This window comes from Dendronephthya gigantea, unplaced genomic scaffold, assembly GCF_004324835.1.
Source record: "Dendronephthya gigantea isolate DGI-Jeju-01 unplaced genomic scaffold, DenGig_1.0 000118F, whole genome shotgun sequence".
Taxonomy (NCBI): Eukaryota; Metazoa; Cnidaria; class Anthozoa; order Malacalcyonacea; family Nephtheidae; genus Dendronephthya; species Dendronephthya gigantea.
Window position 1 is genome coordinate 492,558 of NW_021163128.1, and position 15,002 is coordinate 507,559.

The window sequence follows — 15,002 nt, forward strand, 5'->3', positions numbered from 1 at the left end:
AGGTATGTTTTCCATGAGACACAGAAATATCCATGTTTTTCACAAACTCATTAAACTTGCGACATGTTGGTATCTTTAAGGAATTAAAACATGCATCTGCCATAGCCAAAATATTGGGTTGCACTGGTAGGAAAGACACCTTCAATTTCTCATTAATTGAAGGCAAACCAGGCCATCCAGTCCAGAGCTGTAAAAGGTCTTCTAATCTTTCATCAGAATTTTCTGAAAAAAAAGAATATTTTAGAGTCCTGCAAATTAATAAGACCCTTATTTGTTGATCATGTCTAAATTTCTAATTTCCATTTTCAAATTTTAGCTTGACCTTTGTTCTTTTGGCACAGCTTACAGCTTATTTATAAAGTCAACAGCATTAAATGACCCATAAATTTCTGACCCAGAGAGATATAATAGTATGTCAGATAATTTACCTCTTCTATAGAGCAGATCAAGGTAGCAATTCATGTTTTCCTTTGTCAAAGTTTCTACAGCATCCTCATTGTTATCATATTCAAGAAGTTGCATCATTTTGTTGAAGTCATTGTTGCCATCTGCATCAGGGAAAACAAGTTTTCTGATAGATGTGTAGTCATTAGCCAGGGAAACAAGACTTGTTTTCAAGTATGTAACTGCAGTAAGAGCTTTTCTCAGATCATTAGAACAACAACACGTTTTTTTATCACATGTGTCAAAATGCATTTGTATGCCATTCGTTTATTTGATGGAGTGATTTGGAGGAAGGGAAATCCAGAAGATGTCATTAAGTTACCTATTAGTGAGATAGTAACCATTCTATATAAATGAAGAAATTCAATAATAAATAAATAGATATTTACCTAGAAAGCATTCTTGACTGCTGTCTATGAATTTCCCAAGATCTTCATCTGAACATTCCAAGAGCTAAACAAACACATAAACTTAGTTAGGGGGGTTAAACAGGGCTATGTTGGCAACTTTATATTTCACCTGCCTTACACTTGTAAGTAGATAAATTCTATTTTAATAGTTATAATTAATAATAATTTACGTACCTGGAGCGAAGTTTGTTGTAAACATCTGGGCAATCCTTCAAAGTAACATCTTCCAACACACTCTCATATACGGTGGCCCAAAAGGGCCATAGCATAAATACCAATAAATCAACGCATTCATTATTAAATGCACGTGAACAATTATACACAAATAGTCACAACGCAAACAAATAGTCACAACGCAAGTAAAAATAGTCACAACGCAAGTAAAAATAGTCACAACGCAAGTACAAATAGTCACAACGCAAGTAAAAATAGCCACAACGCAAATACAAATAGTCACAACGCAAGTAAAAATAGTCACAACGCAAGTCAAAATATCTATCGTCCGAAAGCTTTGTTGTGTATTATTAGCAAGGTACTTGAACGTTGCATCTTTACGAGACTGATTTCCCACATGGCGCAGCAATTACACGATGCTCAGCATAGTTTCCTCAGTGGCCGTTCAACTGAGACCCAATTCCTTTGCTTCCTCTATGAACTTGGTAGTGCGCTTGATAAAGGTTTGCAAACTGATGTTGTATATATTGACTTTAGTAAAGCTTTCGATAGCGTCAACCACATACTACTGGTCCATAAACTTAAATCTTATGGCATTGGTGGAAGCCTCCTTGGTTGGTTCTCTGACTATCTGTCCAGCCATACCCAGAGAACTATAGTGGACGGCCACATTTCTGATTCCTGTGCTGTTTTATCTGGTATGGCGCAGGGTTCGATCCTTGGTCCACTTCTCTTCGTAATTTATGTTAATGATCTTCCATCAGTACCAATCAATAATTCCTCGCTATTTCTATATGCTGATGACACAAAGTGCTCCCATACCATACGTGATTGTTGTGATGCTATCTCTCTTCAAACTAACCTGCATCATCTATACAACTGGACTCAGACATGGAAACTAAGATTCAACGAGTTGAAGTGTGAGACGCTGACCATCTCCAGGAAGAGAACTCCAGGTGTGCCTTGGTTATGAATTAGGTAGATATGTAATAAAATCCACTACTAGCCAGAAGGATCCTGGTGTCCTGGTGATGTCTGACCTCAAGTGGAATCTGCATACATCGGCAGCAGTTAGAAAGGCTTACAGGATGTTCGATTTGTTGAAGAGAAATACACAGTCCTTTAGTTAAGAATCCAAAAGATTGCTTTACTTGACTTTTGTGCCTCCTCACATCGACTACGCTATCAAGGTATGGTCTGGACAGGGTATACACCAGATGAGGAACATTAAGGAGTTCAATGATGGGCTACCTCTTATATCCTTGGCACATCCAGGTTCTTTGTCCCATACAAGGAACGTTTGATTCGAACAAAATTACTTCCAGTCTTTTACTGGAATTACTTCCAGTCTTTTACTGGCATGAAATCAAGGATCTACTGTTTCTTCATGCATGTACCTATAGGAAATACAACATTGATCTCTACCGCTATCTTCCTACTCTCTTCAATACCACTCTCCAACACATCTTCAACATTGAAGTTAGTTCAACCATTAAAATCTTTCTTTCAACCCTTGAACGTTTCTTTCAACCCTTGAATACTGTTGTTAAAGCTAAACTCTGTGTCCTGCTCGTTTGTCTGTTTGTCCGTCCGTTCTATGTCTATAACGTCAGTGTGATAAGAGGGTTAGTGACTTTAGCTAGGGTATTATAACCCTGTTGTTACTAGCCTGTATATATTTGATTACATGTATACGCAAAATATACTAAATTAATAAATAGATAAAACAGTCACAACGCCGTGTTGGAAGCGAATCCTTCTCTTCCTTCTGCCACCTTTTGGGCAATTTCGATCCTCCAATTAAATGCGTTTTCCAAAAATAGGATTACAAGTTCCAACCATATTAACCAGTTTTAATGCAGGTATAGCATTACAAAGTACTGATTAAAATACAGTTAAATACTATGAATTGCCAACAAGTTCTCTTTAAGGTATTCAACTGTGTGAAAAGAGGTTAAATTAATAGCTGATTCTTCGAAATTTAAAATGCCGGCTTTCATTTGCTGCAACAGTCTAAACGGAGTCCATGGTTCACGTTCTCACTGGATAGAACTACACCCAATCCGAAAGACATTATTTTTTGTTCAACTTTTGACTTCAATAATGCATTATTCGTTAATAAAATTTGCTCCAAACTCCTGGAAAATTATCGAACGATCAAATATAGTGTGTAAAAGGTTACGATTGACATATAAATTAACCACTCATTGTGCTAATGTGGTTATATATAGATATATACACCTCGTTTCTGGTTATGGTCTATGGAATATGGTCATATCGAACAGACTTGGTGTGGGACCGTAAAACGCTCAGAAGTTCTGGAGTGGACAGAGGTGTCCTCCTTATACATCTGTACACCTCCCTAGGTTTCCTTAGGCTTCCTTGAGCTTCCATATGTAACAGGTGAGCTGTCTGGGTCGGCGTTAGATCATATCGAACTAACGTACATGACGTCATAAAATTTTCAATAACCCCAACCCTAACCGTAATTAAGGTAAAGCCAGAGATACTATTACATAAGTATATGATCACTCCTATACTGGGTATGAGGGTAAAAGACATTTACACTTTCGTGTACATTTATAAATTTATAAATGTATCATCATTCATCGCCATTTTTATGAACCAGCTCTAGGAAGACTTCATGTAAGACTTCTGTTATTATACTTCCGTTATCGCAAAATTTATGACGTGATGTACGTTAGTTCGATATGTTCTAACGCCGACCAGCTGTCTGAGACACACACACTTTGGATCCAGTTTCTAAGTGTCTTTTATTTCATCCTCGTGCTCCCTATATACATGTGCTCAAGACTTTCATATTCCTAAGTACAATAGTGCACTGTTACTTTATCTAATCACAATAGGTGCACTGTAACACATACATCTCCTTAGCCTAGAGTTGCAAAAGTGCCGTCCTTACGAATATTTTTCAGCAAGGAAATCTAAGACGGCTTAAGGAGGGATAAGGAGGGATAAAGAGGGCTAAAGTGAGATTAAGAAGGTGTGAGGAATTGTAAGGACGGCTAAGAAGCTCTAACAGGCCTAAGGAGATGTAAGCAGGCCTAAAAAGGAGGCAAGGAGGTGTAAAGAAGGTATAAAGAGCCCTAAGGAGGGCTAAGGAGGTCTAATGAGGCCTAAGATGTCAGGAGACCTAGGAGGGCTGAGGAGGCCTAAGGAGGTGTAAGGATGCCTGAGGAGGGTTAAGCAGGACTGAGATGGGCTTTCAGTTTTCAAAAGCTACTAAGTTTGATCATGTTTTGATATTGTTGATAATTACATCGTTTAAGGATAACACTTTGTGATATGTTTCTGAGGCCATAGCTCTCAAAATTTCCTTGCATAGTTTAGTTTACTAAAAACTGAAACTTTTTCTCAGATTGGCGAATTCATTGGCGAAATCGTCGGCCTTTAAGCCCGTCTTCTGCACAGAATACCTATCAGAAGAATAACTCAATTGTTTTTTTCGTTAGTGTGATTCGTCATGATTCGTGCGACTCAGCAAGTATTGTAAATAGAGGCAATGGCCCCCTGCCAATATTGAAAAATGGCCCCATTTTAGACATCGGCAGGGAGGGGATCACCTCTATTTTCTTCCTGAGATCACCTGATTCACCTCTATTTACACATATGATTTCAGTACTTCATGAATCTGACGAATCATACTTAGAATCCTAGAGTTGTCCTTCTGCTCACAGGTATTCTGTGCTCAACGTCATCAATGCTTTTACTTGTTCTTTGTTTTGCTGTTTGGATGACAAAGTGCTCTTTTTGAATCCGTGGAAATCTACATTTACAAAATGTTTTGTGGTGAATGTGGCACAAAAAGAATAACACATGGTAATTTTTGTTATAATTGCGGACATTCTTTTGGGTCAGATGTTAAAGGCTGTGGGTCAAGGCAAGGAGAAAGTTCAACTGGAGTCGCTTCGAGTAGCGGTAAAACAGTTGGCCAGGACACTAAGACAATTAGCTTCAAAGATTTCGTGAAGCGAAAGGAGACTGATCGTCAAAGTAAATTTTCGTAGAAAAAGAAAAAGTGAAAGCCTCCGAGAAGGAAGCAGAGATAGAGGTAAGCATCACTGTTGGGTACATGAAGCTGGACGGTGATGCAATTTTAAAAAAATGCCGCGGGAAAACCCTACCTATTAGGGTTTCATCACTTGCTGGAAAAAATGAAATTTTGGAGAAGGCTGTAGGGAAACATTCAAACCACAACAAAAACATTTTGGGAGAACTTGAACATGTTTTGTTAAATGGAGATGGCAATGAAATAACTACCCTTCCGGGCACAAATGATGAATTTGTGCTAAGTAAATACAAGGAGGACATTGGTAAAAACTATAACCGAATCACACTTTATATTGCGTTGAAATCAGCTTTCATCCAAGCAGAAATAACAAGAATGAAAGCAGCTTGCTGGGATAGTGACACAGATTCGGAAAATTGTTCCATTAAAAAGGACAATGACCATAATGATAGAAATGCTTCCGAGAGTGCTTTACCGACCAATGAAACGAACCCATCCACTTCATGCAACCCTAGTGAATGTCAGAATATTGTTTCCCCATCTCAAGATATTAACCCACATACTATTGTTACTGCATCAAATCAGTGCAATGCCAATGAAGAGAATCAAGATGTTGTGGGAAACCATATTGAATGCCCGACATGCCTCAGTTCTTTCTCACTAGAAAGAATAGCTGAACATGCTGACATGTGCTGTGATATTTGGGTGGGGTCAGTCAATCATGGTTATACAAGCAGTGACGACTCTGATTTGCCAAATCCAAATCCTGATCCAGTTGCAAACACAGTTTCCTGTAAAAATGTGAAAGAGATGATACTTAAAATAAAAGAAAAAACAATGACAAGCAAGGTTACAAGTTTAAGTCTTAGAAGGAAATATTTATGGGTAGATTTCAAACAGTATTGGTCAAGTGGGAAAGTTTCCCCTAGTGATTTGGTTAAAATTACTTTCATTGGTGAACCAGCAATTGATGATGGGGGGCCGAAGAACTCAACAATTTCATTGATCAATCAGGATTTTCATGTGGCTGGTGAAATCATGGTAATGTCGATCCTTTAAGGTGGACCATCTCCTTGGTTTCTGAATAAGAATGTCTACAGATACCTCACAAAACAACATTTGTCCACAGACGACTTGAAGAAGTACAAGGAAGTTGTAAATAAGGTACAGAAATATTGCACCTACAAAAAGGTAAATGAAATAGTAGAAATTGCAATGCTTCTTAGCTCTGCATGCTATAGTTATATTATCCAAGCTTTACCATCCTTTTAATAATGTTCAGTATACTAATATCATTGTAGATAACAAATGCATTAGATGATGAGAAATTGAGAGAAGTACTTTTAGGTGACAATGTCTTAGATGTGCTTTCTGAAGTTGGGTATACTGGAGTTCCTCAAAGAGAAACTAAAGCAGGTGTCTCAACTATTCTAGAGTAAGTTAGCAAATTTACTTATCTAAAGATGTTAAAATTTTCTGTCATACAGTGCTATAATGTAGCCAAGTAATAAAGATTTGTCTACATAAACATACAAAAATATTTATGGGTTCATTTCACTACCACCAGCCTTGGGAAAGTATTAAATCTTGGCAGGCTACCAGCATATATAGCATGTAGCTCAATCCAATTAATTAACATGTGAATCCACTTTTATTTTCAAATTTAGGTCAATCTGTATGAAAGAGTACCTTTCAGATGCACTTCCATCATTAATGCAGCTGGAAGAGGGTTTAACATGTTGCACATTCTTGTCTTCCATGCGAGACTGCCCTAAGCTATGGGAAGCAATATTTGATCCAAACAATGCTGTATTTCATATGATGGACTTATTGAAGAAATCCTGCCATCTTTCAGTACGTCTCAAATACTCAAAGAAAAGGAGGTTGATGCCTACAAGTATTTCTCACTTTCTGAAGATGGTAAGTAAGACAAAAAATGGATTTAACTCTCAAGGGTATATATATATCATTGTTATCACTTAAAATTTCTTTTATTTTATATTTCATTAAAAATTGTCATGTTGATTTCGAATTGTCTTACATTCGTATTTGTCATTACATATAACTGAGTTTGGAGCATCATACAATTACTGAAATTATAGTTGTAAGTTAACTTTGTAAGTAATTAGACATTTTATTCAGGGCATGCAAATTCAAGAAGCTTTTGGTACAAGTCAAAAGCCTCAGCTGCATCATTTGGAAGATAAAGACCTTCATTTTCAATTACATAATTGAAATATTCTCTGTAGTTTTCTGATGTTTCAGATTCCAGATACAAATTTGCAGGTATTTGTTGTTCCATTTCGTCAATCTTTTGAATACTAACCATGTGCTTACAATCATCTGCAGCAAACTGCTGTGGTAAATAGAACATAACATCTGGAATGCCATTGACAGTACCATAATTTCTTGTATGACGAATGCAATGTGTATTCCAATGTGAAAGAATGGGCTGAAAACAAAACAAAAGGCACTCCATATGCATAACATTTCCAAGTTCTAAAGTACCATATGCTACCATATCTTTAAAGAAATCAATCCACCACCCTGCTCTTGCTCTTCGAAAGTGAGACCACCAGCTTTCAATTCTTTGATTTGCTGGAGATGTGCCATATATGTGTGGATTGGAACCAGCACATTGATAATTTCCATTCTCTCGAAAATAGCAATGCATACCAGCAAGTGTTTCATTCTCAGTCCCACAATCACTTCTTACAATAAGAGGACAACCCTCATTCTTGACTGTGTTAAGATATAGTTGTGCATGAACTTCAGGCCTGTCGTTGGTCTAGGCAAGACGTAAAAAACGACGTTTTCCCGCTGTAAACAGAACAAAGACGAAAACCCATCATGGGTCTTTAAATATTCATTTCTTTTCAATGACCCATTGTATTGATAGCCGTCGTCGTCGCGTTCAATATACCTTACGGAAATCGCCGATCAATTAGAAAACGCTGACATTCGTTGATAAACGGGCTCTCAGATAAAATGAATGAAGGTATATTTTACTAATAGCCTGTTGTTACATTGTTTACGCTTTGCCAGCTATGGATTTAACGAAGCGTTCGCAGCGTTTGCATGCGTAATTAAGTGCGACACGTGATGGAAATATGTGGTCATATGTCACAACTATTTGTAAATATGTATATATTTTCGGACAACCTTTCCTAGATCCACTATATATATATATATATATATATATATATATATATATATATATGAAATATATATATGAAATATATATATATATATATATATTTCATATCAATATGAAAAGGAAACTGAACTGTCTAAATATATATGGCAACTTAAGTTTAAGGAAGTAGACTTTTCCATCCACTGGTCAATTCTTAATCAATCAACACCCTATGCTCCCGGTAACTCACGTTGCAATCTTTGTCACTACAAAAGAAATGGTCAGGTACAAGTACTGCAGATGTAAAGTAAAGTATTTCTACCAAAGTTACAAAGCACTTATTACAGCAAACGTGTGTATTCTATGAATTACCGTCGATATGCCAACAGAAGTTGGGTCCAAAATTAAGGTAACGCCTCCTTGATAACTGCCTTCTTCTTTGCTCCACTCCATCTGGATTTACCTCTTTCATAATTTGAGCAACTGCTCTACGTGGTACATGGATATGGTGTTTAAGTCGAAGTAAGTGCCACATTGACCTGTAACCCAAAGATGCGCCAGACCCATTTGAGATTTTGCATTCAATTATCACTCTCGTTCTTTCAAACATTTGCTATGTTAAATTACCATTTCTTTTTAAATGGAAATCATGCAACATTCGCTTAAGGGTGCGTATAGAAATCTCAATATTATGGTAAGCTGACAGAAACTGCTGAATTACTGTATTTGAATATCCAAGATTAAAATAGTGTTCTATGATCTCTCTCAAAGCGTCACCCATGTTATAACTTGTAGACTGCTTGTAGCGAGTTACTTTATGTGACCACTATTATAGTGTATCACAAATGATTGGCCATATAGATGTTTGGCTAGATTCTAGAAGACTAAACTTTAATATAACATTTAGGCAACATATGTAGAGCCGAAATCTATTTCGAACTTTTGCTTGGAACTGTTGTTATATAGCAACAGAGGCATAGCCCTCAGGCCCTTTTGGCCTCTTCCTACCTATAAAAAGAGTTCAACCTTCCTCCTGTTTTGAAAACCTTCCTAAAACGTCACCGAACAAAAGAACAAAAGAAATATTTGTTTTTGGGTGTTCACTTTGAACCTTCCTCACAAACCTCACTCAAAGCAAACCTTCCTAATGTGTGGTACCTGCGTACGCAGTTTTTTTTGCAACTCTGGGCTAAAGAAGCCTAGGGAGGTGTACGGATGTATAAGGACCACATTAGCACAATGAGTGGTTAATTTATATGTCAATTCGTAACCTTTTCCAGACTATATTTGATCGTTCGATAATTTTCCAGGAGTTTGTAACAAATATTGTAACAAATTTGCTAGGAAATATTGCCCAAAAGGTGGTAGTAGTAACGGAAGGATTCGCTTTCAACACGGCGTTGTGACTATTTTTACTTGCGTTGTGACTATTTGTACTTGCGTTGTGACTATTTTTACTTGCATTGTGACTATTTGTATTTGCGTTGTGACTAATTGTACTTACCTTGTGACTATTTTTACTTGCGTTGTGACTATTTGTATTTGTGTTGTGACTATTTGTTTGCGTTGTGACTATTTTTACTTGCGTTGTGACTATTTTTACTTGCGTTGTGACTATTTGTATTTGCGTTGTGACTATTTGTTTGCCTTGTGTGTATAATTGTTCGCGTGCATTTAATAATGATGCGTTGATTTATTGCTATTTATGCTATGGCCCTTTTGGGCCACCATACTCATAGGCCTTTAATAACCGCTGGTAAAATACCTTTAACACCTGTAAAGTTTGAAGAATTTATTAAAATAAAATTGATAAATTTAATCAAATACCTAAGGCGTTTTTACAAATTTTAATTACACTATGTGACTCATTGTATGCTAAAAAGTTATTTTCTGAGGAGATAAATGTGGGTCAGTTACATTCCTGGTGGTACATTATGAGCAGTTGCAATGAAATATTTAAAGTTAATTGAAATTCAACACACCTTTACATTTATTTATGATTGCATGGAAAATGATCTTTCCAATCATTTCATAGAAATTGACCAGAAACTAGATCAACTGGTAGCAGATTTCCCACCTCGCCTTCAAACAACTTAATGCTATTAAATGTTGAGTTCCCAATTTCATTTATGAGTGTGTTAAAGAAATCTCTGGTTGGAGCACCTGCATCAATGCCTAGTAATTGTCTGGGAGGGGAAAAATTTTACATGTGATTTTGTTATGCCTCTTTTATCACTAATTGATAGTGTAAATAATTATGTGCGAATGGAGGTTGTGAATGTCTATTAGATGATGAATTTTATTTTAGTCTTTACACACATCTTGAAATAGAACATTTTAAAACTGTTGCTGATCATACTGCAAAAACCAAGGTTGAATTAAATTTCTTTTAGTCAGATTCTTTAAAGTATTTGTTAGGATTGAAAAAACAACAAAAAGTATCACTTAAAAAAAAGTTTTAGTGAATTATATAATTCTTCTTCAACTGAATTTATTGAGGGTTATTTTATCTCAGAGTTATTATGTGTTGTGCCGATTGAAACTGATGAAGGAGAAGTGAAGGGGATTCTGTGTCCTATACACCTCCGTCATTAGAGCAGAGATTAAAAAAATATTAATTCCTTGCATTTGACCCTTAAGGATTCAAGGAAAACATATACCTTTTCATTTCGGAAATGTTAATATTCAAGCTCTAGTTAGCTTGCTAGAAAAAAATTTTATTGTTGCAAAAGAATATGACAATGCACTTGAGAATTATAGTGGAAAAAATGTGAAGGAAAATTTTATAATTTCATACTGTTGCATGATTGATCTTAATGATGAAGATTTGAATAATGCTGATTCACCTTGGGCTAGTGACAATAATGCAATGGGGTGAAAGGGAATAGATTATCGCGATTATCTATCAATGACTCCATCATTGAAACCCACATTACGTTCATGCAAGTATAATTATAGTTGTTTAGTAAATATTTAATATATACATATTTATGTGCCTCATTACAACAGAAGAGAGGAAGATGGTTTTTCAGCTGCTAAGAGCATAGGTAGCCCAACACTTGTGTTCTGCGCGCGTACACGCTACTCAGTGATTAGCATATATTAATTTATCCTAAGGTGGGCAACTTTATCACCAATTATCAATAATATATCACATACATACATGTCAAAACTTCGATAAAAACTGAAAAACTACCCCAAAATACTGCAAAATTAATAAATATAAATGTACTTGGATATATTTTCTAAATTCTGACATAATTTTTAGCTTCAAAATATATTGGGAAATATTGCTCCATGAGAGAGCAGCATTTCTGTACACTGCTTAACACGTTGGCAAACTTGCTTGCAAGACTTCGCGGAGCGCTAGTTCAAGTTATCAGCAAACAGTGTCAATATTTTTGACTTTTCGCATGCCTAGCTACCAAAGCCACCATTTAAATCAACATAATTTCAACGAAAAATCCAGAATACAAAAATAAAAATATACAAAAAGGTTCTCTAAAACATGCTTTCATCCGGGCAATGTCATGTCACTTTCTCCCGGAACCCGGGCTCCGGTACTAGTTACTTAGTGCCTGTATAGTCCAATTATATACCGGAACTCAACAAAACAAAGAAAGAAAGGTCCTGTCCCAAAAAACTGTACATGTAAATAATAATGTCAAGGAAAAGTCAGCTAGTCTGAACATTCTCCCCCCGTGATCGCTCATTATCGTAAGGACGATCACTCTTCGAGTGCTGCTAGCTTTGCTGTAGGTCTTCTGAACACTCCAAACTTGGTTTTCACATCCGCACTTCTTACTACCTTGTCTGAACCAGGATAGACTTTAATAATTCTTCCCAACGGCCAAGTACCACGCGGAGAGGAATAGTCCACTACAATAACCAAATCGCCAATCTTAAGATTTGGCACCTATTGAGTCCACTTCATCCTTTGAACTAGACCAGGCAAGTATTCTCTTAACCATCGTCCCCATGAATGATTTGTTACAACTTGCGATTGTCTCCAACGCTTTCGACCCGAAATCTCCTTGTCAACAAACACTGCAGGTGGTAAATTCAAACTAGAACGACCAAGAAGAAACTGATTCGGCGTAATTGCTTCCATCGCTTCAACATCCGAACTAACTTCAGTCAAGGGTCTGCTGTTCACCAACGATTCTACCTCGGCCATTGCAGTTGCCAACACTTCATCAGTCAATACTTGATTCTTTAAGACTGCTTTAAAGGTTCTCTTACAAGAACGCACTAGTCTCTCCCATGCTCCTCCCATATGTGGGGAAGCTGGAGGGTTAAACACCCATTTAACACCTTTCTGACTCAATTCTTTAGCGATTCGTCCTTGATTCAAATTCTCTACACACTCTTTGAGCTCCCGATTTGCCCCTACGAAGTTTGTTCCATTGTCTGAATATATAACTTGTGGGTTTCCTCTCCAAGCTGCAAACTTTCGCAGACACATGATGAAAGAGTCCGTCTCAAGAGAGAACGCCACCTCTAAGTGAACTGCCCGCGTTACAAGACAAGTAAAGAGGCAAATGTAACGCTTTAGACGCTTTCTTCCATACTTTACTTCCAGCGGACTAAAGTAATCCATGCCAACTTTGGTAAAGGGAGGACTAACCAACAAATGATCACGCGGTAATTCAGCTATTTTTGGAGGTTGTGGTACAATTCGCCGCAATTTGCACAACCAGCAACCGTAAAGAATCTTCTTCACCGTGGCTTTACAACAAAGAATCCAATACTTCTGTCGCAACTCGTTTCTCACGTTGTCCACTCCAGCGTGACCAAGTTCTCTGTGAGTATCCAATACAATCAATTTGGTCAGATGGCCAATCGAATCCAAAACAATCGGATGACGCGTAACGAAGGGTAAAGCCGCCTTCCCAATGCGACCACCAACGCATACTATTCGATCTTCGTCCATGAAAGGTGCTAAGGACACCAACTTGCTTTGTCTTTCGACAGGACGTCCATGTTTAAGGGCCTTGACTTCAGACTGGAATGACTTCGTTTGTTCTTGACGAATCAACTGTTTCCTTGCATGTTCAAGTTCTTCGACTGATGGATTACCGAATACTCTCTCGGATTCTCGCACTTTATGATTACGAAGAAAACATTTAACGTAAGCCATAACAGTCAACGCGCGAAGGTATGAAAAATATCGGGTAATATCAACAAGTTCCACTTGTGCAGGTTCACTCTGCGCTGTGGTTTTGCCTGCAAAATTATTATCACTTTCTTGACCATCGTCGGAAGGCGTTTCTTCGACCATCTTGACTGTGACGTTGTGGGGCCATTCTTTTTCATCAGCCAGCAGAAATTCAGGTCCATTAAGCCAACGAGAACTTGTTGTGAGGGATGAAACTGGACGTCCACGTGTACCGTCATCTGCTGGGTTTAACTTAGTTGGGCAATAATGCCACTGGTTAACTTCTGTTGCGTCCAGAATCTCGCTTATCCGATTTGCGATGAATGATGGGTGTCGTGTTGAAGTTCCACGAATCCAGTGAAGGACTGTTGTACTGTCCAACCAAAAGTGCACCGCACTAAACGTACTAAACGTGTAGTCATGTTCCTTAATAATCACGCTTGCCACTCTCACACATAGGACGGCTGCTTGCAACTCGAGTCTTGGTATGCTTAACTTCTTTGTCGGTGCTACGCGGGTTTTCGCCGTCACAAACACACACTTCATTGTCCCATCTTGGTACTTGAACCGAAGATAACCCACAGAACAAAACGCTAACTCACTAGCATTTCCAAAGAGGTGAAAACTCTGGATGTACTTCAACTTGCTGATAAAATCTTGGGACTGAAAATTGCTCCAGCATCAGGTTTACCAAATCGAGATTTCAACTCAGACCATGCTTTCTCATAGGAATCACCGCCGTATCCATACCCTTCTATTGCTGTCTTCGCTTTGCCAGCCACCGAATTCTGCAGATGTTGCATTTTGGCGTTTAAGGATATGTTGCAATCATCAACCATAGACTTGAACATAGAAGCCCAGTCAGGCCACTTTAGTGGGTCCCCCTCAAAACTGGATAATTTCAATCTTGGAAGATTTTTATACCCTGGTACACCTGGAGCACCATTGTCGATTGATGGTGATTGTCTAACTTGACTAACTGGTGTCTTATCATGATCTTCTATATCCACAACATGCACTGATCAGGTATTTTCAGCGATATTCTTCATAGAACTTGGCTGAGGTAACACGGTAGGTTGTTCAACATCAGGTGACTCACCTTCAAAAGTCACATAGTCTATTTGACAGACTTTCCGGGTTATCATCTTCTCTCTCCAGTATCTCAGCTTCTGCTCTCAGTTGTTTCCATGCATCTGTTTCCTCTTGAACCTTTCGTCTTTCATCAACTTCGAGCTTTGCTCTTTCTGCTCTTTCTTTAGCTATAGCTAAGTTTTTCTCAAGTGTTGTTCTAGCTCTTGTTTTCTTTTCTCTTGCTCTTCAATTAATTGCTTAGCCTTTAATTCAGCAGCAAATGCTTTAGCACGCACTTCTACACCCTTCTCACTTGCTTTTGAACTGTGTGTCACTACAGACTTTGAATACAAGTATGGTAATTGAGAAGGTGTTACTTGCATACCAGGAAAAGTACCTGCAACTGAAGGTACTTCATGTAAGCATCCCTCAAGATGGTTTTCAGCCAGCAATTTGGCATCCTTGACTCTTTCTAGCTGTTCTTCATACTAATTTAAGACTACTTCATGCTCACTTTCATGCACCAGCGCAAGGAGCCCATTATTGAGTAACTCTGCTTCTTTCAAATACTCAGATAAG

The 15,002-nt window shown here is 37.7% G+C and overlaps 1 protein-coding gene across 1 annotated transcript; it reads right to left on the bottom strand.

Annotated features, from left to right (window-relative positions):
• Nucleotides 1–12,110: 12,110 nt before the first annotated feature.
• LOC114535457 lies at nucleotides 12,111–13,898 on the bottom strand. The gene has a single exon (XM_028556764.1). The coding sequence runs from the start codon at nucleotides 13,896–13,898 to the stop codon at nucleotides 12,111–12,113; it is 1,788 nt and encodes a 595-aa protein (XP_028412565.1).
• Between the last annotated feature and the right edge of the window lie 1,104 nt (nucleotides 13,899–15,002).